Source organism: Podarcis cretensis (assembly GCF_951804945.1).
Source record: "Podarcis cretensis genome assembly, chromosome: 15".
NCBI classification, from domain to species: Eukaryota; Metazoa; Chordata; class Lepidosauria; order Squamata; family Lacertidae; genus Podarcis; species Podarcis cretensis.
In genome coordinates this window covers 11,845,198-11,871,063 of record NC_137185.1, presented here as the reverse complement: position 1 = coordinate 11,871,063, position 25,866 = coordinate 11,845,198, and the positions used below count along the sequence as shown (strand labels likewise).

At 44.5% G+C, this 25,866-nt stretch overlaps 1 protein-coding gene across 4 annotated transcripts; it reads left to right on the top strand.

Moving 5' to 3' along the window:
- Positions 1-590: 590 nt before the first annotated feature.
- On the top strand, positions 591-25,513 carry LAT2 (linker for activation of T cells family member 2). 4 transcript variants are annotated; one of them, XM_079955913.1, is made up of 13 exons: positions 591-2,203; positions 9,261-9,373; positions 9,845-9,887; positions 12,614-12,657; positions 14,488-14,536; positions 15,380-15,417; positions 17,596-17,634; positions 18,289-18,319; positions 20,058-20,116; positions 20,319-20,375; positions 22,003-22,071; positions 22,874-22,925; positions 25,338-25,513. In XM_079955913.1, exons 2-13 carry the CDS (start codon positions 9,286-9,288, stop codon positions 25,348-25,350), a joined length of 582 nt encoding a protein of 193 aa, XP_079812039.1. In that variant the 5' UTR covers positions 591-2,203; positions 9,261-9,285; the 3' UTR covers positions 25,351-25,513. The 4 variants fall into 4 exon arrangements, with proteins under 4 accessions (XP_079812039.1, XP_079812040.1, XP_079812038.1 ...); XM_079955914.1 differs by lacking the exon at positions 591-2,203 and adding an exon at positions 5,070-5,206 and having other exon boundaries at positions 22,877-22,925; XM_079955912.1 differs by lacking the exon at positions 591-2,203 and adding an exon at positions 5,070-5,206.
- The last annotated feature ends 353 nt before the right edge of the window (positions 25,514-25,866 follow it).

Sequence of the window (25,866 nt, the reverse complement as noted above, 5' to 3'; positions counted from 1 at the left end):
TGTGGAGTTGAGCGTGCCTGTGCCCTAACTATCCTCTTTTTGGGATACTCCATTCCATTCCCTCTTCCCTCCTTACTGCCAGCAAAGAGTTGGTCAGCATTCCATGGTCACTGAGCATGCTCAGTCTTCACTGGGTGCAGTTTCATTCTAAAAAAAATAATTCTACGAAACAGTGGGGCTCCCCCAGGCCTACGGATGCATGGTGCATGGATGACACAGTTTTGGCTACAAAAGCTTTGCCACTCACCTCTGAACAGCAGGAAAAGAAACACCAATACCATTAAAGGCAGCTTAAGCAGAAAAGCATTTATTGATTTAAATAGTGAAGCCTGTTCCAAAGTAAAATTCTTGGGATTCTTCTGCAACACTAGGTATATTGCTGCTATTTGCAGCACAGAGATGGCAGGAAGGGAAAGTCCCTAATTATTTGTGGGTGCTGGATTCTTTGCCAAAAGATTGCCAGCCGCTTCCCGGGGCTCTGTCCCTTCTGCTGAAAGAGCGAGGAGGGTTGGCTCCTGTCCATACAGAGGAGCCAGAAGCGAATGTTGCTTTCAGTAGTAACATGCACATTTTTCAGAATGCATGGGTTTCCTCCCATTTCAAATATTAGCTTCAAAGGAGGGTTTCCCCTCCAGATCACAAGAGGAGGAAAGAGTAGCTGTTCCCTTCCGTGTCTCCATTCAGAATCCAGCTCTTTACCTCTCTTCCCAGCACCCCCCCAAAACGGGATGCTGTTAGCATTCCAACACATTCCTTTTCAAAACTGCAGGTGTGCATTGGCTGTCATCTCTGATTTGGCCCTTAGGTGGCGTAAGCTGCACACCCTCTGGATGGGTCTGGGTTTTGGCCTGGGCAAGATGTTCACTCAAAACTCAGCTTAGCTTTTGCAATGGATGTGACTTGCAGATCTGCTGAGCCCACTCATCAAATAATTGCTCAGATCTGGGGAGGGTAAAATTTGCATCCGCTTCGGAGCGCTGGGCTGGGTGGAGAGGTTTAAACTTTATCCACCCCACCATTCATTTTTGTGTTTTTGCCTCCACCACAAAAATGAATAGGAACTGAGAATTTTGCTTGGAGTGCTGTTCATGCTGTTGGGATTGAGGCTAATGTTATTATTTATTAAATTTGTATATCACCCTTCATAAGTCTCGGGGTGGATCATAGCATAAAAATGCAAGATAAAAACACAAAATAATATTTTGAATATACTGGACCCCATTGCGTTTGTTTAAAAAAGGGCTATCTAAGGTATCTAACTGTTGGAGATGCAATGGAGATAATGCTTCTCTAAAACATGTTTTTTCATTGTCCTATATTGAAAGGTTTTTGGCAGAAGGTAACTGAAACTATCAACACAACTGTACGGAACAACCTTAACATTTACAGAGCAAAATGTCCTCTTGAATTGTATACCCAGCACATGGAACCTTACAAAAGGACAATGTGAGTTGACCCACAGCAATAAGACTGATACTGATGAATTGGAAAAATAAAAATGTGGCTCCCTTCTACGATTGGATTGAAGACTTGTACAAACTCGCAACATGTAAACGCAGATTTGCCATGGACAAATTCAATGATGTTTGGAATCCTTACAAATACTGTAATAGGTTAAGATCTGGTGAAGTACAATAACAACCTTGTAAAATACACAGTTTTGGGTTCCCCCCTCCCCCTTTTATTTTCCCTTCTACATGGGTTCGGTTTCTCTTTTTCTCTCTTTTATTTACGTCTCACCATGTTTAGTGCACATATAATTATGTACTTTTGGAACTTTAAATAAAGATGTTAAAAAAACCAACACAAAATACATAATAAAAACCTAAACAAAAAAACCCAATAACAATAACAATACCTCCCTGGAATGCTCTAGGTCCTGAACCCCATAATTTTACCACAGGACGTTCTTATTTGGTGTTCCACCCTTAGTTTTACTCCATCTATAAAAAACATACAACCACCTGTTATTGCATGGCTTTTATCACAAATAGCCCTGAAGCCAACTTTTACCAAGTGCAATTTAACAGCTGAGTGGGGTGATCTTTTAGGGTCTGTATCAGCTCTGGGGGGAACCTTCGTTTCACATTAAATGTTTCCTTCTGTTCAGAGGGGTGTCGTGGTTTGGCACCATCGCACATCAACTTCCTGTTTCAAGGTGGGCCTAGCAATGTGCAATGTAAAAAAGTTGTAGGGCCCGATGGTAAGATCTGTTTGAAATACGCACTCTCAGGAAACATCTGAGACTTTCTCCCTGGAATCTTTTTTTTTTTTTAATAAATTTTATTGAATGGTTTTATGTTACAAAAAACAATACAACCATACTACTACTAAATATAATTAAGAAATAAAAATTACATACATCAATATTTAGTTTGTTATTTGTTATTTACCGTCTTATTTCCTCCCAAACATTGCATACAACAACACACATACGGTATGTGCAGACACCAACACACCCACACCCACACAGAAATGATAATAATGAAAGTAAATATTTTTTCCCTTTTTATCTTCCAAAGTCTTTTCTTCAACTTTGACTTCCGGTCAAGTCCCTTTGCATATGTTTTATCCTACATTCGAATGTACACAAAACAATAAACCTTTCTATATAATTTTTCTAATACATTCTGAAAACATAATAAATCCTTAATTGTAGTCCACCTCCTTTTAGTTCCTTTATCACTCGAATGCTAGCACAAAGTCAAAACTATTATTGTATTTTTGAACATATTTTTTTATAAACATCCCATGTGATGTTTCTCCCTGGAATCTTAGGCCTGTATCTCCCTTTTATCAGATCAGATCCATCTCCATATTGTCTGATCTGACTGACAGCAGCTCTACTGGTTCTCTGATCAGCCTTAGCTAGAGAGGCCGAGGATCAAACGTGGAATTTTCTGCCTTCAAAGCCATGTGCTCTCTCGACCACTGAGTTACAGCTATTGTGTTGTATAGCAAAACTGGCACATTGCGAACTGCTGGGCCTCTACTGTGGTGGCACCCCCCCTTTGAAACTTCTTCCCCTTACATATCAGATGGTTGTCTTCTCTAATGCCTTTTTGGTGCCTATCAAGCATTCTTTTCAGTGGAGATCTTTATCCCAGTCAGTTACCTGTCTTGCATTTGAAATTAGTTTTTGTGTACGTTTTCATTTTTGAACATTTTTATTGTCAAATCAGCTTGCGATGTTTCTTGGAAAGAGATTTGTTGGTGAAATGAAATACAGTGGTACCTCTGGTTACATATGCTTCAGGTTACATACGCTTCAGGTTACAGACTCTGCTAACCCAGAAATAGTACCTCGGGTTAAGAACTTTGCTTCAGGATAAGAACAGAAGTTGTGCGGCGGCAGCGGAAGGCCCCATTAGCTAAAGTGGTACCACAGGTTAAGAACAGTTTCAGGTTAAGAACAGACCTCCGAAAAGAATTAAGTACTTAACCCAAGGTACTTAACACTGTACAGTGGTACCTTGGTTTAAGAACAGCTTAGTTTGTGAACAACTTGGTTTAAGAATGCTGCAAGCCCGGAAGTAGGTGTTTTGGTTTTTGAACTTTGCCTTGGAAGCAGAACATGTTCTGTTTCCTGTTGAGTGTGTCCCATCTGTAAACTGAGTCCCCCGCTGCTATGGGAAAGCACACCATGGTTTAAGAACGCTTTGGTTTAAGAACGGACTTCCAGAACGGATTAAGTTCGTAAACCAAGGTACCACTGTAATTTTTTAAAAAATGGGTTGATCAAGGGTCTGGAAACCAAGCCTAGTTGCAGAGTGTTGGGCATGTTTGTTTAGCCTTGTAAAGAGGAGACTGAGAGGAGATACAGTCGCCATCTTCAAGTATCTGGAAGGCTGTTCTGTGGAAGATGGAGCAAGCTTGTTTTTCTCCTGCTCCTTTTCTCCCGAACCAACGAATTCAAATGACAAGAAAGCAGAATCCGACTGAACATCAGGAAGATTCTGATGGTAAGAGCCCTTCAACAGTGGAATGAACTGCCTCGGAAGATGGTGGGCTTTCCTTCCTTGGAGGTTTCTAAGCAGAGGTTGCATGGCCATCTGCCAGGGAGTTTTTTAGCTGTGATTTCTGCACTGCAGGAGGTTTGACCCTCAGGTTCACTTTTGACTCTACAGTTCTATGATTCTCGGTCATTCAAAACCACCAGGAGTGGAAAGTCGCTTTATTATTAGGGGAGGGGCTTGTAGCTCAGTGCACGCTCTGCATGGAAAGGTCCCAGGTTCACTTTCCAGAAAGGGCTAGGGAACATCATAGAATTGTAGAGTTGGAAGAGACCTTGAGGATCAGCCCAACCCCCTGCGATGCAGGAATTATGCAGCTGTCCCATACAGGGAGGGGCGCGGGTGGCGCTGTGGGTTAAACCACAGAGCCTAGGACTTGCTGATCAGAAGGTCGGCGGTTCAGATCCCCGTGACGCGGGTGAGCTCCCGTTGCTCGGTCCCTGCTCCTGCCAACCTAGCAGTTCGAAAGCACATCAAAGTGCAAGTAGATAAATAGGTAGTGCTCCAGCGGGAAGGTAAATGGTGTTTCTGTGTGCTGCTCTGGTTTGCCAGAAGCGGCCTAGTCATGCTGGCCACATGACCCGGAGGCTGTATGCCGGCTCTCTTGGCCAATAAAGTGAGATGAGCGCCGCAACCCCAGAGTTGGTCACAACTGGACCTAATGGTCAGGGGTCCCTTTACCTTTACCTTTTTACCCATACAGGGATCGAATCTGCAACCTTGGCATCATCAGCACCATGCTCGAATGAACTGAGCTGTCCAGGTTGACTTGCCCCAAACCCCGTGGAGCCACTACCACTGATTGTGGGCAGCAGTGAGCTAGCTGACCCCGCTGGTCTGCCTCTCTTGTGAAGGCAGCTTCCAATATTCCTCCAAGTCAACCTGTAGGATTTAAGCCAGCCTTCCCCCAGGTTTGGCTGAGCGGTTGACCTGAATGTGACGCGCAGGCGTTCCAGCCCGCTACTCTGCTTTTGGTCTTGTGGTTTGATGAGAGGGCCGCGTCCGAGCCCGGCTGCCGGATGCCGGGTTTGGTGACTCACGTAGGGGAACAGGAAGCGAGATGTCTGATCACCGTCTCTGTGAGCGAGTGACCACATTGAGGTCAGCTCTTTCTGCAGAGAAGAGTGAGCGAGGGGAGATGGCCGGAGGGGAAAGGATCAGCTGCAGCTCCTGAGAACAGCTGGAACCAGAAGGTAGGGCTGCCTTCATCTGCCTTCTCACTTTTGCGCCTCCTTCCTCAACTCCAGACACTTCACTTCTGGGTTCTCGGAGAAATGGGGGAACCTTTTGGGCGAAAGACTGATTTAGGGGTATTAATTTGTCCGCTGAGCAGTCACCCGCTAAGACCTTATTTCATTCCTCTGCATGAATAGCTTCTAGGATGGTCTCCAGATTCTGTGTACAGATCTGTAGGCGCAGACCATCTCCCGACTCAAACTAGTTCGTTAAGAAAATCCCCAAACTCGGTTTCATGGGTGACTCTGGGTCAGCTCCCTGCCGTAGTTTATCTTAAATTTTTAAGTGTCTATATGCTTATTGCATTTATACATTTTAAATTTATTGCTGTACATTGTTTTAATTGTTTGTTTTCCTTCTGTGACTGTACCCCCAAGTGTTTTATAAGCTGGTTTCCAACCGTAATAAATTATCTATATCTATCTATCTATCTATCATCTGTCTATCTATCTATCTATGTATCTATGTATCTATGTATCTATGTATCTATGTATCTATCTATCTATCTATCTATCTATCTATCTATCTATCTATCTATCTATCTGGGTTATCGCCCTTGCTCTCCTTCTCTCCCATTAATGTCTCTCTCTCTACCGCCAACCTACAATATCCTTGAATCTCTCTCCTTCTTTCCTTGTGAAAACTGAACTTAGAGGTGAGGCTATCCGTTAGGCAGTTAAAATCGAAAAATGTGCCACCAAGCTGAGCATTTATTCGTTACAAGGTGGGAATCGCAATTAAAAGCTGCCATATAATGGAGCACACCCTTCCCTCCTAGTACGAGGGCTCTTCTTCTGCCTTGTGTCCAATAACCAGGCCATTCCCTCTCCTGGGACACTATTGGCTGACCTCCACCAACCTGGCGCCCTTGGACGCTTTGCGCTACAATTCCCACCAGCTTCTGGCTTCATTTAAGGTGCATGTACTCTGGCTGGATTTAGGCGTGAAGGAGCTGTAGCAAAAGTCATTCAGGAAAGGTGGGCTTTGAAGAAGGGGATGGATGGATGTCAGGGATGCAGCGTTGCTCAGGTAAATTGGGAGACAATTCCAGGTGAGCAGCAGAGGAGAGAGAGAGGAAGAGATGGTGGATTTAGTCTGCAAACCACGCCAGTGGTTACGTCCCCAAGAGAGAGTAACTGCTTCTCCCGTTTTTTTATTTTATTCACATGTTAAAACCTATTAGTCTTTTCTTGTACTGGTGGGGTTAGGGAGAATTGGGGGTGAGGGAGGGACTGGCTGTGGACTCAGCAGCAGAGCAGACCCCAGCATCTCAAGGCAGGCCTGAGAACATCTTCCATCTGAAATCCAGGAAAGCTGTTGCCAGTCAGCTTAGATGACACTAGCTCCTAGTGGTGCAGCGATAAAACTGCTAGCACACTTGTAAAGTGAAGCAGGGTCCGGTATGGTTTTAAACTGGATGGGAGACCGTGTGTTCAGATTGCAGAGGGTTGGACTAGACAGCCCAGATCTCTTGCAACTCCATGATTCTATGAGCTAGAGGGACCCAGTGATCAGCATCCCATGAGGGCTGGCTCTCAATGTTTCTGGTCACCCCAGGCCTATGATTCTAGACTTTCCAACAGCAGCAGGAGAAGTCTGAGCAAGAGTTTCCAGTTTTTCCTCCTTGCTTGGTGAGCCAAGGCCTCGTGAGTTGCTTTGTTCCCTTCAAATATCCAAGCTGGGCACTCAAATGTCATCCGACAGGCGTTGGATCTGGGTGGGAATGTGATGCATTTGGGTAGTGTTCGACTCCGGGCGTAAAGGCCGTGGGGGAGACCTCCCTCTTTAGGTAGTCATGTGTATTGCAAAGGGTGGTTCCACACCCTACACTGAAAGCATAATTTAATGCACATTTATAGCTTATGACTTTCCCCAGAGAATCCTGGGAACTGGCGTTTACCTCTTCACAGTGTTAAAATTCCCAGTGTCTTTAACAGACTACAGCTCCCAGGATTCCTTGGGGGAACCCCAGAGTCAGAGGCAGGAGAAGGAAGAGAGAGGTCAGGCTGGTGGAGAGTCAAGGGCTTCCATATCTCCTCCTGCTGCTCCACTGTCTCCCAGGACCAGCAGAGGACTGAAGTGGGAGGAGCAGAAGGTTACACACAGGTGTAGTCCAGACCCTCCAAATGTCCCTATTTTCCCAGGACATCCCTGATTTAGAGAAGCCATCCCAAGTTCTGTTTTGATCCTGGAATGTCCCACTTTTCCTTAGAAAATATCCCTATTTTCAATTGTGATAGGAATTTTATGGTCTTAAATATATGGTAATGTTCATAAGTGTACCAACCAAGCACATACATAGATCAGCACAGGAAGGCCAACCTGGAACCATTTTGATTCCTAAACTGAGCAAATGTTTTCTCTGCAAGGTCAAACTGGAAAAGCCTCCCCATTGTCTTTTCCTTCACCAATCCTGTCTTAAGGGTATGTCTGTGTTTGAATAGGGTGTGAGCCTGTGACCTGGCCCAGGAACTAAGTATTTATCACTACAAAAGAATGGCCAGGCTCCCCAGGCAATCCAATCAAGTAACCTGCCAGTGTTACGGCAAGTGTTGCACTTAGAGAAAATTTAGAAAAGATGATATATAGGTGGTACATAACACCAGTAAAATTAGGAAAGATGTATAAAACAGGAAATAAGGCCTGCTGGAGGTGCAGAATAAAAGAAGGCAACTTCTTTCACATGTGGTGGACATGTGAGGAAGTGAAGAAATTTTGGGATTTGATTTATAATGAGTTAAAAAAAATATTTAAATATACCTTCCCTAAAAGACCAGAGGCCTTTTTACTAGGAATTATCGGGGATGAAATTAAAAAAGAAGATAAAATTTTGTTTCAATATTCGACAGCAGTGGCCAGAATATTAATTGCACAAAATTGGGAAAAGTACAAACATACCAACGGTGAGAGATTGGCAATCAAGATTATTTGAATTTGTTGAATTAGCAAAAATGACACAGAAAATTAGAAACCAAAAAAATACAAAGTTTATTGGCGATTGGAATAAATTCATGGCTTACATTGAAGGAAATCATAGAAACTTAACAACTATAGCAGGTCTGTTATAAAACTTACGATGTGTAAATCAGTAATAATACCAGCTGCAGAAAATGGAACTTTTTATTAAGAAGCCCGAAATCAGCAGGGAAGGAAGTCAATTTGTATGTTTGAAATTGTTTTTGTCATGTGTGTTCTTTTCTTTTTCCTTTTTCCTTTTTTTCCCCTTTTTCTTAGTTTGGTTTTCTTCTCTTTGTTGTTTAATGTTTTTTGCTGTAACTGAAATTCAATAAAAAGAATTAAAAAAAAAAAAAAAGTAACCTGCCAGACAGGAGATAAACAACAACAGGAGATAAACAATATTAAAATTTCTGTTTTAGACTGCCTTTTCTGTGATGTAGGTGTGATCTATCTGAGGGGTGGTCTTAGGTTACATCCCTTCTGTGATGTATGTATGATGTTTCTGGGGGTGGTCTTGATCTACAGGGTGGCAATTTCAAAAGTCTTTATAAGGCCTTGCACACCATTTTTCTGGGTCCCTCCTCTCTTCTGCAGGTGAGGGGAGCACCCTGTTGCAACAGATCAATAAAGGCCAAGCCTACAGGCTGCTGTTTTGCTCCAAGTAATCCTGGTTGGTGTCTTTGTTTTGTCCAAGGGAGCCCTCGGATTTTTCCGTTAACACAATGGAGAAATGTTGGAGGGTTTGGAGTTATCCGACCCCCGATTCGTCTGAAGGCAATCCTGAATAGAGAAGGGTTTTTTTTAAAAAAAAAGTTTAATGTTTTATTACATTTTTATATATGTTGGAAGCCTCCCAGAGTGGCTGGGACAACCCAGTAAGATGTGTGGAGTATAAATAGAAAAAAACATAATTATGGAATGGGACGTCCCTATTTTCATTGGAGACATGTTGGAGGGTATGGTAGTCTTCGCCTGCTTCCATGCAGCTGGAGTGGGGAAGATACATGTGTTGTGGTTTGAGTTGTCCACCCACCGTGCTCTTGCATTTTCAAGGTTGTAGCTGCGGCAAGATCGAGCTATGAGCCAAGTGGAGCTGATCTGGGGCGCCTTCTCCTTGATGTTCTTAGGAGCCTTGGTCAGCATGTGCATGAAATGCCAACGGACAGGTAAGGCTTTGCTTTGAAACACAGATCTGGATCCGTGTTTAGAGGGTTTCCCCTCTTTATATAAGTCCCCAACACATTGTGAAAAACGGGCCTCATCTATGGCCACAAAGAGAAGGTTACAGTTTGTATATGTGTGTAGTTGGACACAATTGTTGGGAAATGGTGCAGTTGGAAATCTGATAGTGTGCAAGAGTAGACACCTTAAGCATATGTGTTGACGAAACCACTGTTGCTTAACCTCAGTTTTGCCTATCTGTAAAATGGGCACAATGATACTGCCCCCGCCAACCACACTCTGCAAATGCACCTACTGCACCCAACCTTGGAATGACCCTGATTTCCCCCTTTTCATCTTCTCTTGACAAATGATAACTTTTTGTTCTGGACCATGCTATGTTAGTTTTCCCCACTCCCACCTTTTGTATAATTTTAGCTCACAAATGTTTGTGTTTCTCTCTTTCCTCCTTGTAGGAGGGAGACAGGAGCACACAGGCCTGGACAGTCAGAGGAATCAGTAAGTAGCTGATCACCATTGCATGTCTGATTCTCTTATTTCTCTCTGGGGTGTAAGCCTGGGCAGTGTGTTTGGAGCTCCTGGCCTGCCCAGATGACAAGACGCCCCTCTCGGACTCGCTGATGTGGTCCAAAGGAAAGCAGAGCAATACGTTCGACACCAGCTTGGCTGCAGGAGTTGCCAGAAGTGGGCCTACAAGCTGCCATCCACTCCAAATTCACTCTTTAACCTTTTATTTTCCCAAAGATATCCCACAAGGCAACAGGTCCAGATTGTTCCTCAAGAAAGCCTTTCTCATAAATGAGTATAGCTGCAAGGCAGCACAGGTTTTGGGCTAAAGTTTTCTACCCTGCCTTAGCTCTCCCAAGTCGGCATGTAAAAAAGTTTAATAAAATCAAACAGCTTTCTAAAACCATCCCCGAGCTGAGGAGCAGTAACAGTGCCCTCGGGGAAGCAGCACATTAACCAAACACAGACTGCTTAAGAGGTTTTATTACAAGCCAGCGGCATATAAATTACCGTATTTTTCGCTCTATAACACGCACCCGACCATAACACGCATGTAGTTTTTAGAGGAGGAAAATCCATAGGCATGCCACCCGTAGGCATTTCCTCCATAACACGCACAGACATTTCCCCTTACTTTCTCGGAAGAAAAAAGTGAGTGTTGTGGTGCAAAAAATACGGTAAATACCGGAAATGTTTTGGATTTTTGTTGTTGTTGCGCTATGGTGCAAGAGGGCCCCTCCAGATGGCAATAATTCAGTGACATTACAGAAGCATCCCAGAACAGCTAAAGAAGCAGAATGATGTCTGGAAGTTCCAGTACAACCCACAACTAATGTGCTATTATTGCATCAAGGACATCAGATGTCAAAGAAATAAACAACTACCGGTACCTGACTTTCAGAAGACATCTGAAGGCAGCCCTGTTTAAGGAAGCTTTTAATATTTGATTAATTATTGTATTTTAATATTTTGTTGGAAGCCACCCAGAGTGGCTGGGGAAACCCAGCCAGATGGGTGGGGTATAAAGGTAAAGGTAAAGGGACACCTGACCGTTAGGTCCAGTCGTGGCCGACTCTGGGGTTGCGGCGTTCATCTCGCTTTATTGGCCGAGGGAGCCAGCGTACAGCTTCCGCGTCATGTGGCCAGCATGACTAAGCCGCTTCTGGCGAACCAAAGCAGTGCACGGAAATGCCATTTACCTTCCCGCCGGAGCGGTACCTATTTATCTACTTGCACTTTGACGTGCTTTCGAACCACTATGTTGGCAGGAGCAGGGACCGAGCAATGGGAGCTCACCCCGTTGCGGGGATTCGAATCGCCGACCTTCTGATTGGCAAGTCCTAGGCTCTGTGGTTTAACCCACAGCGCCACCCGCGTCCCTTTTGTGTGGGGTATAAATATATTATTATTATTATTATTATTATTATTATTATTATTATTATTATTTTGCAGCAAAACACCAATCTGAAGGTGTCCCAAACCAGTGCCTTAAATTCTGTCTGGAAGCAAATTGGTAGGCAGTGTAAACAGCACAGAATTGGTGCAATGTGTGCTTTGAGTTCCAACATTAGTGTTCTACGTCCTGCACTAGTTGACGTTTTCAAACAGTCTCCAGGGGCAGCCCCACAGAGGTCGCATTGCAGCAGTCTACTCCATAACTAAGGTCGGCTCTGCTTTCTCTCGTTCAGGGATGGGGAAGCCTGTGGTCTTCCCACTATCAGACTCCAGCTCATGTGGCCAATGGCCAGGGATGCGCAAACTGGTGTCTTAAAAGCCATAGCTAGCATGCTGCCTAATTTCATATGGGGGGGGGGGAGTGGGGTGGCAGAGAGAGAAGGGGTGACCTGCCCAACCTTAACCATTTCTCCAGATTTCTGCAGCAATTTGCAATCTTTTCTTTAAAACACCTTCATGAAAATTCTTCAGCATTTTGTTGTGAATTTTTCCTAACGAATACGCCTTTGCAAGCAGTTTCTCCTAATGTGGCACATTTTTTATGTTATTTCCAATAATATGCTAATTGCTAAGCACATTTCCCCCTAATATAATGTGTAGACATTTGTGAGAGAACTGCATTTGCAAAATTTGGATAAGTAGGAATTTCAAAGGATGTCTGTGTTTCGATTCTCATAAAAGCATCAAATTGTTGAGTTGGAATGCATCCCAAAAGTCGCTTGCAATGCAGGAATAATCATATTTTTCTGAAAGTGTGAATTTGATACATTTGCCTTTAAACATGAACTGAACTGAATTTCTCCCACATATTTTTTTTAATATGATTTTTATTAAATTTTCTGTTTTACAATTTCAGATAAACGTTTTACATACTTAAATGACATCAATGACTTCCCTTCTTCTCTTTCCATGGTTCATTTTGCATATCTTATATCCCTGCATATTTTACAAAAACTATACGAATCGGTTTTCCATTATTGCGTCCATCAAAAATGATTTACGCTGTCAAATTTATCTTAAGGCTGCCAGCGTTTTCAGCTGTACTCGATTATTTTCCATATATTCAATAAACGTTTTCCAGTCTTCTTTAAACGTATGTTCTTCTTGCTCTCCTATTCTATATGTTAAGTCTGCAAGTTGTGCATGTTCTGTCAACTTTAAGTTGAATTTCTCCCACATCTTTGCACATACTGAAGGGAATGTAGTTCTTGGCAGCAAAATGTTGAAAACTAAACACCAAAGATTATCCCGTATCTTTTCAGTTATGGAGAGCAGCAGAGGTTTGAGGCGGTCCGCTCCCATTCGAGTAAGTGTTTCCTTTTCCCCCGTTTTTGTTTTTTATTATTATTAAATATTTTCTGGGTTTTCAAAAGTATGTGCAATGTCTCTCTCTCTCTCTTTTTTTCAAGTAACATTGATCAGTTTCATTTGTTGAGACATTAGGAAGAAAAGGGGGGGAGTTGGAGGGGGGAAAGGTGAGTGGGGGTGGGGTCGGGTGGCGAAGTTTCTATTTTACTTAATATATGTAAGGTTTTGTGTCAGCATCGTTTGTGTAGGTTCTCTGCTATTCACTTGTGTTTCTTTGGTGGTGAGAGAGGTGTAAGTGTGTTCTTTTGAGTTAACTCCCACTGTTTGATTTGGCCAAAGTGGGTCCATATAGGTGATTGTGCGTTGCACCTGATATGTGGAAACCATGTTCCATTTTGAAGGATGATGCAGTTAGCCAGCTTAGCCTGGGATTAGAGAGTTTACCATCAGGTGGTTGTCTCCACTTCTCCATCTGTGATGGAGAGAAGTCCAGAATCAGCAGCAGAAGCTGAAGCAGGAGAGTAGAAGGAGGGATCCATTTTGAAGGATGATGCAGTTAGCCAGCTTAGCCTGGGATTAGAGAGTTTACCATCGGGTGGTTGTCTCCACTTCTCCATCTGTGATGGAGAGAAGTCCAGAATCAGCAGCAGAAGCTGAAGCAGGAGAGTAGAAGGAGGGAGGCCGAGAAGCAGAGATGAGTTGAGCTGGTGAAGAGTCATGAGTTTCTCCCACTCCTGCTGCGACAAGCTCCTCATCTCTCAAGGGTTTGTTCCAAGCATTTGGAGACTGTGCCTGCGTGCAGCCAAGCCCTCCTCCGCCCTTTTCATGCCTCTTCTGGTTCTGGGATGCAAGGGCAGAAAAAAGCTGGTCACAGCAGGACGGGGAGACACCTGTGATTAATTTCGAATTTACGTATAAGCTAAACAAGCTATAGCTTAGGGCTCCACTCCCTTGGGGGCCCCCAAAAAATAAAGGGGGAAAAACCTGGATGTACATTTCCAAAATATAAGATAAGTTCAACAATTACTTTGATAAAATACATACAGTGGTACCTCGGGTTACATACGCTTCAGGTTACATACACTTCAGGTTACAGACTCTGCTAACCCAGAAATAGTGCTTCAGGTTAAGAACTTTGCCTCAGGATGAGAACAGCATCAGTGGGAGGCCCCATTAGCTAAAGTGGTGCTTCGGGTTAAGAACAGTTTCAGTTTAAGAATGCACCTCCGGAACGAATTAAGTACTTAACCCGAGGTACCACTGTATTTTGTTGTGTGCAAATGGCTTTAGATACCTATTAGGTCCATAAATTACCACATAGCATATATTCAACACAAAAAAAGCAACAATTTGTCTTTGACGAAGGTCAGCTGGACATATAAAGGAACCCATTACCTTCAGTAGCTTAGGGCCTCGTCAAACCTAAATCCGGCCCTGCCTGTGGTTCTTCACCAGCCTGACTCATCTCTGCCTCTTGGCCCATCTCTGAGTCTGCCTCTGATTCTGCACTGTTCTCTGCCACAGACTCTCCCTGCTCACTAAGCCCTGTTGCCTCTTCAGCTTCTGACACCTCCTCTTCCAAGTCTTCTCCCTCTTCTCCCCTGTCCCACCACCATTCCCCGGGCTCTGAGCCTTCTTCCCCTGGGGATTCCCCAGCTGGTTCCTTTCACCATCCCTCTGTATCCAACCAGTCCCAGGCATCACCTCCTCCTTTTGGCGGTAGCAGAAACTGCATTTCTGCATTGATGTAGTTAGTAGCATTTGAATCCTTCCCCTCCAAAGGCGTGACTAACTACTTGCTGTCTCTGTCTCTCCTGTCTGTTTTCAGTGTCGAGACATGACTGTCCAAAAATCCCGTGTGACATGCCAGGACGAAGGTAGGTCAGACTGCTTTGGCAGCCTCTGAAGGAGACCGTGCTCCATCAGCCTGATGCATTTATTTCATTTTTACCCCAGTGGGCGCTTAGGGTACTGAATATGGTTCTCTCCTCCCCTCTCCCTCTCCATTTAGAATATGGTTACCAGATGTCCCTGTTTCCCGGGAACAGCCCCTGGATTTACAAATCTGTCCCCGGACAAAATCCGTCCCCAGAATGTCCCCGGATTTCATTTAATGTCCCTGGATTTATATTTTAAGTGTTGTAGATTTATTAGTAGGGAATGAATGTTGTGTGATTGGTTCAACGGCACAAGACACATCATATGGGGACTTCCGGCGAGGCAAAATGGTGGACGACACGGCAGCAAGCAGCTCCTGAAGCCATCCAGAGCCAACTGCACTACCAGGCTGGCTCCGGGCTGCTGAGACTGCTGCTGCCACTGCCAAGGGGGAACCGGGGATGCCTGGCACGTCAACTGGGGGAACTGCTCACCCCCCCACAACCCAAATTGAGCCAGGAGTGAGAGTGCCCAGCCACCCAGCCAACTGCTCACAGAAGAGAAGATATTACTTCTTCTTTTTTTTTTAAAAAAAAACTTTTAAAAATAACTTTCTCTCTCTCTCTCTTTTTTTTAAGTGTTCCCGGATTCTTTGAAAAAATTCTGGTAACCTTAATTTAGAAACCAGGTACCACTGCTGAAAAGGTCCTGTGGCCAGTTACCATCTGCCTGGCCAAGCACCCAGTTTAAGCAGTTGGGTAGGCTTGGGCATGCCACAATCTAGCATTCCTTGCTTTCTCGTAGTCTTTCTCCGTTTCTAAATATGTCCCTCTGTATTTTAGCATAAGAAGCAAACATCCGGCCCTTCCAAGTCACCTTCGTAAGTATTCTTACTCATTTAACAGGACCTGAAAAGGCCCCATGAGCCAGACTAAACTCAGGCATAGGCTTCAATATTCTCTCGCTGGAACTCATGGGCTTTTAAAGCGTGTAAGTCCAATAGCGTTGTGTCCATGATGCTGGCATGTTTCTGTGAAACAGGCCACATGAAAAGTCTTTTTTGGCGACCTCCGCACCACACATTTAAAGCTGTATCATGCCACTTTGAACAGGCATGGCTTTCCCCCCAAGAATCCTGGGAACTGTGGTTTGCAAAGGGTGAGGAGGAGAAACTGGTTAAACGATACAGTGGTACCTCGGGTTACATACGCTTCAGGTTACAGACTCTGCTAACTCAGAAATAGTGCTTCAGGTTAAGAACTTTGCTTCAGGATGAGAACAGAAATCGTGCTCTGGCAGTGCGGCGGCAGCAGGAGGCCCCATTAGCTAAAGTGGTGCTTCAGGTTAAGAACAGTTTCAGGTTAAGAACGGACCTCCAGAATGAATTAAGTACTTAACCTGAGGTACCACTGTATAGAGAAGCCCCAGGAGGAGTGGCTGAAACCAACATCCACATCACTTGAAAGCAAGCATGTACGCAACTCAGCTAAGATACTGAGGGTAGTAGCATTGGGGAATGCTACCTCTGAAAGCAAGCAGTGGTTTGCATTGCAAAGCAATACAGAATTTACATCAAAATTGAGGATTATGTTCAGGAATATTCATCATAGACCTTGAATGTTCCCTGAAGCAAAGCTGCAGGGGCAGTAAGCTTGTGGCTCTCCAAATAATAAATAATAATAATAATAATAATAATAATAATAATAATAATATTTATACCCCACCCATCTGGCTGGGTTTCCCCAGCCACACTAGGCGGCTCCCAACAGAATATAAAAAATAGAATCAAACATTAAAAACTTTCCTAAATAGGGCTGATGTTGCTAGACCACAATTGCCACCATCTCTGAATATTGGACAAGATGCTTGATGGGAGATGGAGTTGGTTAGAACATGGTGCTGATAACCCCAAGGTTGCAGGTTTGATCCCCAGAAGAGACAGCTGCATATTCCTGCTACTGTGGTCTGACCCCCTCTCTAATTCTGTAATCTTCATAGAACCTGATGGTTGCCATTAATTTGATTCTGAATTGATTCTAGAATGTATTTTAATTAATTGACTATGCAGTTTTATGTACGCTGTGCTATTTTTACCTGTTGTTAGACGCTCTGAGCCCGGCTTTGGCTGGGGAGGGCGGGATACAAATAAATTTTATTATTATTATTATTATTATTATTATTATTATTATTATTATTACAGAGCGCTGGACTAGATTATCCACTGGGTCCTTTCCGATTCTATGATCCTAACATCTGGAGGGCCACAGATTCCCCAGGCCTGTACTGTGGACACCTCACAGAGCAGCCTCTGCAGAGAGCGACCCATGGCTGGCAGATATTTCTGGGGTCAGAGAGGGAACACTTCCCTCTCCAACTCATTCTCCACGGTGCCCTCAGGAGGGTGGCGGCATTGTAGCATTTCAAATTTAGTTGTTAGGGAAGTGATGGGGAGCAAAACTATTTTTTTTTAATTTCTCATTATAGATTTGTAGAGTTGCAAGGGATCCCAAGATTCATATAATCCAACCCTCTGCAATGCAACAATGTCAACATACCAATAATGCCCATCTAATTTGAAACCATACCTGCCCCTGCTTATTGCTTTGCAAATATCCAAGCAGTTTTAATGCTTGACAAGTGCCACTCAAACTCAAAATCACCCAGCAGCCTCTTGATCCAGATTTTTTTTAAAAAGGTCAGGGAGGAGGAAAGACCCACAGATCTCACTGAATTTGGGGGTTAATAATCAGAATTGAATGGAACCATTCTTCAGATTTTGCACTTTCCATATTTTGCCTTTCTTTCTTTTCTTCTAGTACTGAAGTACCCAAGTGGATCTCAAAGGATAAACAAAATGTTGACAAATGCACGCATTCACATAAAATACATTTGTCAATATGTTGTGCCAGAACAATGTGTGTTTAAATAGTATTCGTATGATGTAGATTTAAAAATAAATGTTGAAATGGGGCGAGGTGGAATTATGAACGAACGCATGCCAAACACAGGCTGAAACAGGCAGAACTTCATTACACCCAGTCATGGTTTTTCTTTTCAGAAGCTTGCCCTGAGCCCAGGTATCAAAATATTGAAAAAGGTAAGTGCGCTACTTCAGCATATCACAGATAAAGGAAACGGATGCTGTGATTTAAGCACAGACTGGTGCTGGGTGAATTTCAGAGAGCTAGAGGGGATCCAGCCCCCTTTGGCCACTGTTTCCAAGAGACTCCAAGAGGCCAGGATTTGTCCCAAACTGGGGTGTGTACAATCAGAAGATGGAATACCCATGAAGGGTATCCCTTTCCCCATAAATTGAGCCCTGTTGTTTCTTTCATGAGTCAACAGCACCATACCCATCAAGTGCCCCTATTTTCCCTGAACATGCACAGAATTACAGAAGCTATCCCAGCTTCTGATTTCATCCGAGAGTGTCCCGTTTTCCCCCTTCCAGCGCCGCTGCCACTGAGCATGGGAGGATAATGAGCCAGAACCTGAAGCAGAATCCTTCTGCGGAAGAGAAGCATTGCCCCAACTCTCTCACCGCCCTGTCCTGTCCCCTCTCCCTTGCCATCTTGTTTCCTCACCCTGTGTGCGAGGGCTTGCTGGATGAACTCATCTCTCCATTCCCTGCCATATACTTTGGTCCCAGCACCACTGGGATTTGGAGAGGAAACCTCAGCACAGTCTTCTGAATTTTATCTCGATGATGTGCATGGCCTTCGAACTAACGGTCACTCAATTGTACTTTCAGTGCTGCAAATGGAGCAAGATCCTGCATATGTGTAAGTCTATGATTGCAGTAGGCTTTGGGGGGAGGATGTTTTGCTTATTTTGAAACTTTCCTGATCTCTTAGGTACAGCGGACTCCGTTTTCCCCCCTACATGGGCCATGTGAAATCTTGGTCATAGCCAATACCTTCTTATAATAAATTCCACAAATGCCTCTGCACTCGACATAGCTCAGTTGGTTATAATAATAATAATTTTTCATTTATATTCTGCCCTTCCCCGTTCAGGGCAGCTAACAACAAATTTAAAACACTTAATTATAAAAGCAGCATAAAATACAGTATAAAAACATGAATAACAATAAAAATCAAAAATCAATTAGATAATCCCCAGGGCTAGCTGGCTGAATTGGTCCTACTTGGGCCAGCGAGGAGACCAGGGGAGAATTAGCTGTGGGGCCTCAGAGCGGGTGATCTTCATAAAAGGGGAGGGGGAGGGAAGAGAAGGGAAATAAAAGATCAGGCTGAATTCAAATTAAAAGTTAGCGCATGGCGCCGATAATGCCAAGATTGCTCCCGTATGGGGCAGCTGCATATACCTGCATTGCAGGGGGTTGGACTAGATGATCCTCAGGTACCCCTTCCAACTCTTCCACGTCTATGATTCTATGGTTCACAGTCTAAATTCAGTAGTACCATAAGGGTACACAATGAAAAGTATAATGTCACTACAACGCAACGTTAAAAAAAACAAATCGACCCAAATTAGCAGTTCCTTTAATGTACATCAATATTGAAGGGAGCATAAAGCTCTGGTAAAAAATATCCAGTAGCTTCACACCCAAAACTAGCCCCTAAACTGCCCTACATTAATATTTATCAAACTGTTCCCACAATCTTTTTGTGCCCCCTATGAGGTCTTCTGGAAGCGGCTTCCTTTGGAAGGCTTCTAGGGTTAGATGGAAAGAGTGGTCCATCAAAAAATGAATTTCTTTGGCCCAGAGAGTCTCAAAATGCTTGGTGTCGTCACTGGGGTGGAAAGCATTTCAGCTATGGCCTCTTCCAGTGCGTTCCTCTCACAACACCGCCATCTTGAATGGCTTTACAAGAGGATTAGACAAATTCATGGAGGTGAAGGTTACAAATGGCTACTAGCCAGTTGGCTACTAGCCAGTTGGAGGCAGTATTGCTTCTGAATACCAGTAGCTGGAAACTGCAGGAGAGGAGAGGGCTCTTGGGCAACTGGTTGGCCACTGTGAGAACAGGATGCTGGCCTCTTCTTATGTTCTTCTTAGCACTTCATCTCAGAAAACAGGCACAATAATGCCGGAGCGTAGGCCATCTTTACTGGTCTCACATGCCCCTGAGTTTCAACTGGCCTGTACCAGGGACCAAGCCTTTAGTATGTCAGGACAGTGCCCTGTGGAACTCTTGGCCAATAGATGTTTACCAGGAGCCATCCCTGCTTGCTTTTCTAAAAACTGTATTATTCGGACAGGCCTTTCAGGCCTAAGATTATTTTCCAACCGGCTCTTTCTGATGTGCCTGACAGCTTTATTGTAATACTGTGTTTTTAGTAATTTATTGTAATACTGTGTTTTTAGTCAGTTTGTGGTATTTCATTATCAGTGGAGGTGCCATTGATAAATAAATGTTGAAGCTGCGTAGCAAAAGCTTCCTGGGCAAGTCACAGTGCCTTTTTGGTTGCCAAAATATTGAGCTCTGGGTGGAAATCCTTCTCTCTGACTCCATAAGGATTTCCTGCTCCCCTCCCTCTTCTTCCCTCTTCTAGCAAACCAATCGCTGCAGATATTTATTACAACTGTGGGAGTTTCGTAAGGCAATCCAGCGGTAAGTGGACGAGACAAGAATACACAGATGAAGGGTGTGCAGTTTGGATGTGTGGAGGGTCCTTGTGCTCAGTGCACCCAGGGGCTGGGTCGGGGGCACACGACCACATCCCTCCTCCTATATGCATTCAGCCGAGCACCTAATTGATATTGGGCTTCTTCTTTTTTATGCCATGTTGATTCTCAAATATTTCCTCTTTCAGATGAAGATACCTACTCTTATCAAAACGTGGCTGGCCCATCGAGAAGCAGTGGGCTTGGTAAATTCTATTTACTCGGGTGTTTATCTCTCCACTTTCTAAACACCAGGCATAATTTCATCAACTCAGCCTTGTTAAGAAGGATTATAATTTGTTGTCCTGAATGGGGTAACTGTGCCCCTGAAGGACCAGGTGCGCAGCCTGGGAGTCATTTTGGACTCACAGCTGTCCATGGAGGCGCAGATCAATTCTGTGTCCAGGGCAGCTGTCTACCAGCTCCATCTGGTACGCAGGCTAAGACCCTACCTGCCTGCGGACTGTCTTGCCAGAGTGGTGCATGCTCTAGTTATCTCCCGCTTGGACTACTGCAATGCGCTCTACATAGGGCTACCTTTGAAGGTGACCCAGAAACTCCAACTAATCCAGAATGCGGCAGCTAGACTGGTGACTGGGAGTGGCCGCCGAGACCACATAACACCGGTCTTGAAAGACCTACATTGGCTCCCAGTACGTTTCTGAGCACAATTCAAAGTGTTGGTGCTGACCTTTAAAGCACTAAACGACCTCAAAGGCCCAGTATACCTGAAGGAGCGTCTCCACCCCATCGTTCTGCCTGGACGCTGAGGTCCAGCGCCGAGGGCCTTCTGGCGGTTCCCTCACAAGCGAGCCACATGACCTTGCCCACCGGCACACACTCCATTCTCCTTCCTCTCCCAGTTTTACACACGTACCCCTGTCATAACCAGCTAGCACTGGATAGTTGTGGTGGGGAATGTGGGCCACTGTGTTACGATATGGATGCAATGCAAATTGCTAGCTTGAAAACATCACATGATGGAATGTTGGGACTGTTCCGTGGGAAACAGAGGGACAGTCAGTTCAAAGTGCGAAGCACCGGAATTAGCTCAGAGTGTAATATGAGCTCTTCCTCTTGTTCCTGTACAGGAAGTACAGGATGAGTTAGTCACTCGACTGCTGGAGCTTGAAGAGAGCAGTCATGTTTTTGTAATGCTGCAAAGACAGAAATAAAGGCATGTAAATAAGTTTCTGTCTATCTCTTTCCCCTGTCGGGGGGGCAGGAAAGAGGGGGTGTGTTCTTCTCACGCTGAGAAGAATCGCCTATCGCAACCTAGCCTGGATCTTGCTGGAGAATGCAGCCAGGGAGGTCAACAGGAGATCAAGCCGGGTGCCTGGAGAGTTGCCAGTTACTACTGATATAGGCTTGAATTCCGACACACTGAGCATGCTCAGCCCTCGTTGGGCTGCTCTTTGGGTTTCCATGGGGTTGAGTCTGCTGAGATATCCCTCCAGAATGTGGGTGGTGCCATTTTGGCTACATAAGGAATGGCACTCAGAGCCATTAAATACAGAGGAGTCTATGATGGGGTCGAGAGAAAAGAAGTTTGGAAGTAAGCCTGCGAACAAACAATGCAATTGTTTCAGAGCAGCCATTGCTTCTTTCCCCCAGAATCCTAGGTGCCTAACTGGTTATCTATAGGACCTGGGTGAGATTTGCTCAGCCGGCAATCTTCATCTTGTTTGACATTTTAAGTCCTTGCAGTTGTTTGATGGTTTCTTTGCTTGTTTCTTTTTACAATTGTAAGTTGCTTCAAGACATTTTATGTAGTAATAATAATCAAATAATTTCAGCTCCCTCCCCTGACTGGATTCTCTTTCCTTTCTGTAGTCTTGGCAGATGTGGATGTTTATGAAAACAGCACGACGATCCAGATATGGAAGCACTCGCAGATTGCAGGTGAACTATGGGCTGCAAATTCTCTGAGAAATCTTAGAAATCATCTACAATCTCAATTCTTTGATGACATGATGTGTGTCATGTGTGACTTGGCTAACTTTCTTGAGCTATCTGCTCTGCACATAAAACATTTCCTGCTTTCTAGCTATGGGACGGATTGTATTGATGTACCAGCCTGTAAAAGTAAGCCCTGTTAGCAAAAGCCAGATTTTTGTTTTTGCCCTTCTAAAAGGTGAACTAAATTTGCATCTGTGCACTTAAATTAATACAAGCAAATTTTAGGCAAATTTGTGTCTGTGCCCTGAGTCCTTGGCGATGCCCCTTCCCTCTTCCACACAAGTGCAAGGAGTTCAGAAGCTTCTACTTTGGGCTAACCATGGTTTTATGTTGTCTAGACCCAACCATGGTTAGCATTTATTATTTGTTTCAAGCAAGCCAAAGCTGGCTCATTTAAACCACTTTTGTTAGTGTTAGCCTTCATTTTGGGTCTGGGCAACATGGCAAGTTGGGGTTAACTAAAAGTTTCTGAATTCCTTCTCATTGCTGTATGGCTTGTTTGCATTGTACTGAACTACGGTTTAGCTTGATGGCTGAAGTCACGTATTGAATCTATAGGACTCAAATATCGGGGAAGTTTTCCTAGGATGAACACGACAAACTGCCCAAGACCACTTTACGTCAGCAGAACGAAGTTGTGGTAGATCATGGCCCTAGCTAATTAGTGCATGATTGGGAGGGAGACGTGGCAATTTTTACATCAAAAATGTCTTGGACCAACCCTGGAATGTTTTTCTCAAACCAGAAGACTCTGACGACGATGAATCAGATTACATCAATTCACATCCAAACTGCAGGTAATTTCTGTGTGTGTGTGTGTCTGCTTATTTCTCCCTGCCTCTGGCAGACGAGTGTAAAGCAAGCTTCCACAAGCTGCTTCCCTCCAGATGTTTTAAACTATGGCTTTCATCAGCCCCAGCCAGCACATGTGGTCTCAGATTAGTGGGAGTTGTGGTCCAAAACATATGGAGAGGAAGTCTGCACGCAGTCATTGTCTGCTTGAGAACTTCGATGGCTTCTCCCTTAGCTCAATTTGTTCAATGGTTCAGTGTTAAGAGCATGTGGTTATACCCCTAAGGTCCCAGATGCAAAACCTGCCTAATATAGAGTGTGGCAAGGGGACTCCTTGCAGTTAGAAATCTAGCACACCAAGGACAGAGCTTCAAAGCCTGTCCTTTGCCTGCTGTGCTGATTTTTTAGTTGCAGGGAGGGTTTGTTTTTGTTAGTGTGAGCATTAAAAAAAATTTGCTACCCATGCCCTACAGTCTGAAGTGATCCAGTTCTTTCTGTCACCTCATACCTCTTGCATGAGTGAACTGGACTGCTGGCAGCAAGATTAGGAAAATAATAATAATAATAATAATAATAATAATAATAATAATAATTAATTCATTTATACCCCACCCACTCTGGGCAGCTCCCAACTGAATATTAAAAACACAACACAGCATTAAACATTAAAACTTCCCTAAACAGGGCTGCCTTCAGGTGTCTTTTAAAAGTAGGATAGTTGCTTATTCCTTGACATCTGATGGGAGGGCGTTCCACAGGGTGGGTGCCACTACCAAGAAGGCCCTCTGCCTGCTTCCCTGTAACCTCACTTCTCACAGTGAGGGAATTGCCAGAAGGCCCTCGGAGCTGGATCTCAGCTGAATGATGGGGGTGGAGACGCTCCTTCAGGTATACAGGACCGAGGAAAGACCTTCAGCTCAGATGTCGGGGGAGCTATATAGGAAGCTGCCATATATACCAAGTGGGCTGACTTGCTCCATAGGCTACCCTGGGTAGCAGCAGTTCAGGGTTTCTCCCACCTGGAGATACCACTGCGAACTGAACCTGGGACCTTTAGCATCAAAAGCAGCTGCTTTACCACTGAGCCACAGCTCTTCCCCTTTCTGTTCTGCTGTCAGAGTAGGCCACAGGTTGGCAATCTGCAGCTGCTGGTGGCCCTCCATCTCCTCTGATGCCCCCCCCCCATGTTCCACAAAAGAAAATGGTGATGGTTGAATAAGGGAGAGAAAAGGGGCGTTCCATCCACTTTTCTGCTTTGACTCACCGCCACTGCTTGGTGGCCCCTGACCACTTTCCTCCAAGTGACTGAGGCCTTTATCTCTGAAAAGGTTGCCCAACTCTGAGTAAACAAGACTAGGCTGGAGTGACCTGAGTTTCTCGCATCCTTCTTCTCAAACTTTTTTTGAGCTCTGAGCCATCCTTTAGTCCAGTTCTTTCACAGCCTCCCCCATTTTGGGGTGGGGAGACCCAATAGGGAGAAAAGAAATGGGAAAAGCCTCAAACCTTGGAAGACCTGGGTGTGTCCCATACAACCGGCCAAATCCAGATGCATAGAACTTGGAAGGGATGGAGATGATAACATGTCAGGCAAGAGCTCAGGATTGCAGTTGTTTGCAAGCAGAACATGTGGCAGTGAGGAAAGCTAATGCCGTTTTTGAGTTCCTAGAGCCATGGTTTCCAAGTCAGAATAGGTAGTAATTTTACTGCAATAAAAGAGTTTGGATTTGATATCCCGCTTTATCACTACCTGAAGGAGTCTCAAAGCGGCTAACATTCTCCTTTCCCTTCCTCCCCCACAACAAACACTCTGTGAGGTGAGTGAGGCTGAGAGACTTCAGAGAAATGTGACTGGCCCAAGGTCACCCAGCAGCTGCATGTGGAGGAGCAGAGACGCGAACCCGGTTCACCAGATTACGAGTCCACCACTCTTAACCACTACACCTCTTCTGGAGCACTGTGTCCTGTATGGGGGCCCACACTTTTGAGACTACAGATCAGTTACAACAGGTTCAGGACAGGGCAATGGGGGGAAAGGTCTGACCAGGAAAGGTTGGAGGAATCGCCTGAAGAATGCAGAGCAAGAATGATTGCAAAGTTGCAATATCTGAATGGTTTCCATATCGGTGAAGGTTGGTTTCTGCTGCTGCCCCGGAGGGCAGGACTAGATCAAATTTAGTTAAGTTGCCCGCAGGGAGAATGGGGTGGGTCTCTTGCAACAGAAGCAGCATCTTGACTGCAAGAAAAGTTCAACAATAGAATAAAATGACCCAAAAGGGATGGAGGATCTCTTAGTTATTGGATGTCTTGAAGCACCTGCTGGATGGCCATCTATTGGGGATGCATCAAATGGGGGATTTGACTTAAAGATCCCCTACAACTCACAGAGTCCTCTTATCTATCCACCCTCTTCCCTTTAGGTTTCCTGCCTAAGAGCTGGCGAAGAGAGCTTCAGCAGTCGTTCATTCTACAGTCCAGGGAACCTGGCCACTTGCAGTTAGTTCCTGCCTTGCAGTTCAACTTCAAGCAAATTCAGTGACGTGCACCTCACCAAGGCAGGCCACTCTCCAAAAAGAGTCAACTGGAAAGTGTGTGTGTGTGTGTGTGTGTGTGTGTGTGTGTCAAGGGGGGGAGAAATTGTTCATAAATGAAGTATGAGCAAATGGCAATCTACATTTCATTTTCTTGCTTTATTTGTTCTGTCTGTTAGCCAGAGCAAAGTCTATTGTATTCTAAGCAGTTTAGAAAATAAAAGAAGGAAGCGACCCCTGTGTATAATTCACAACAAGAGATTTAACCGTTCTGCTGGGGTGGGGAATGTGTCCCAACATCTGGGAAGCTGAGGTTATTCCAGAGCAGTGCTGTTTACGGTGTAATTTTGAAAGCCCCCCAGAGTGGGGGAGCCTTATGTGGGCACTGCAATGGTTGAATAATTGGGAGTGAAATTAT

Bases quoted from the DNA above. Each gene is read 5' to 3' on its own strand.
- LAT2 (XM_079955913.1), top strand. From the start codon at position 9,286: ATGAGCCAAGTGGAGCTGATCTGGGGCGCCTTCTCCTTGATGTTCTTA. The intron at 20,117-20,318 runs GTAAGTGGACGA...TTCCTCTTTCAG, and splicing joins TTTCGTAAGGCAATCCAGCG to ATGAAGATACCTACTCTTAT. The intron at 22,072-22,873 runs GTGAACTATGGG...TTCTCAAACCAG, and splicing joins GAAGCACTCGCAGATTGCAG to AAGACTCTGACGACGATGAA.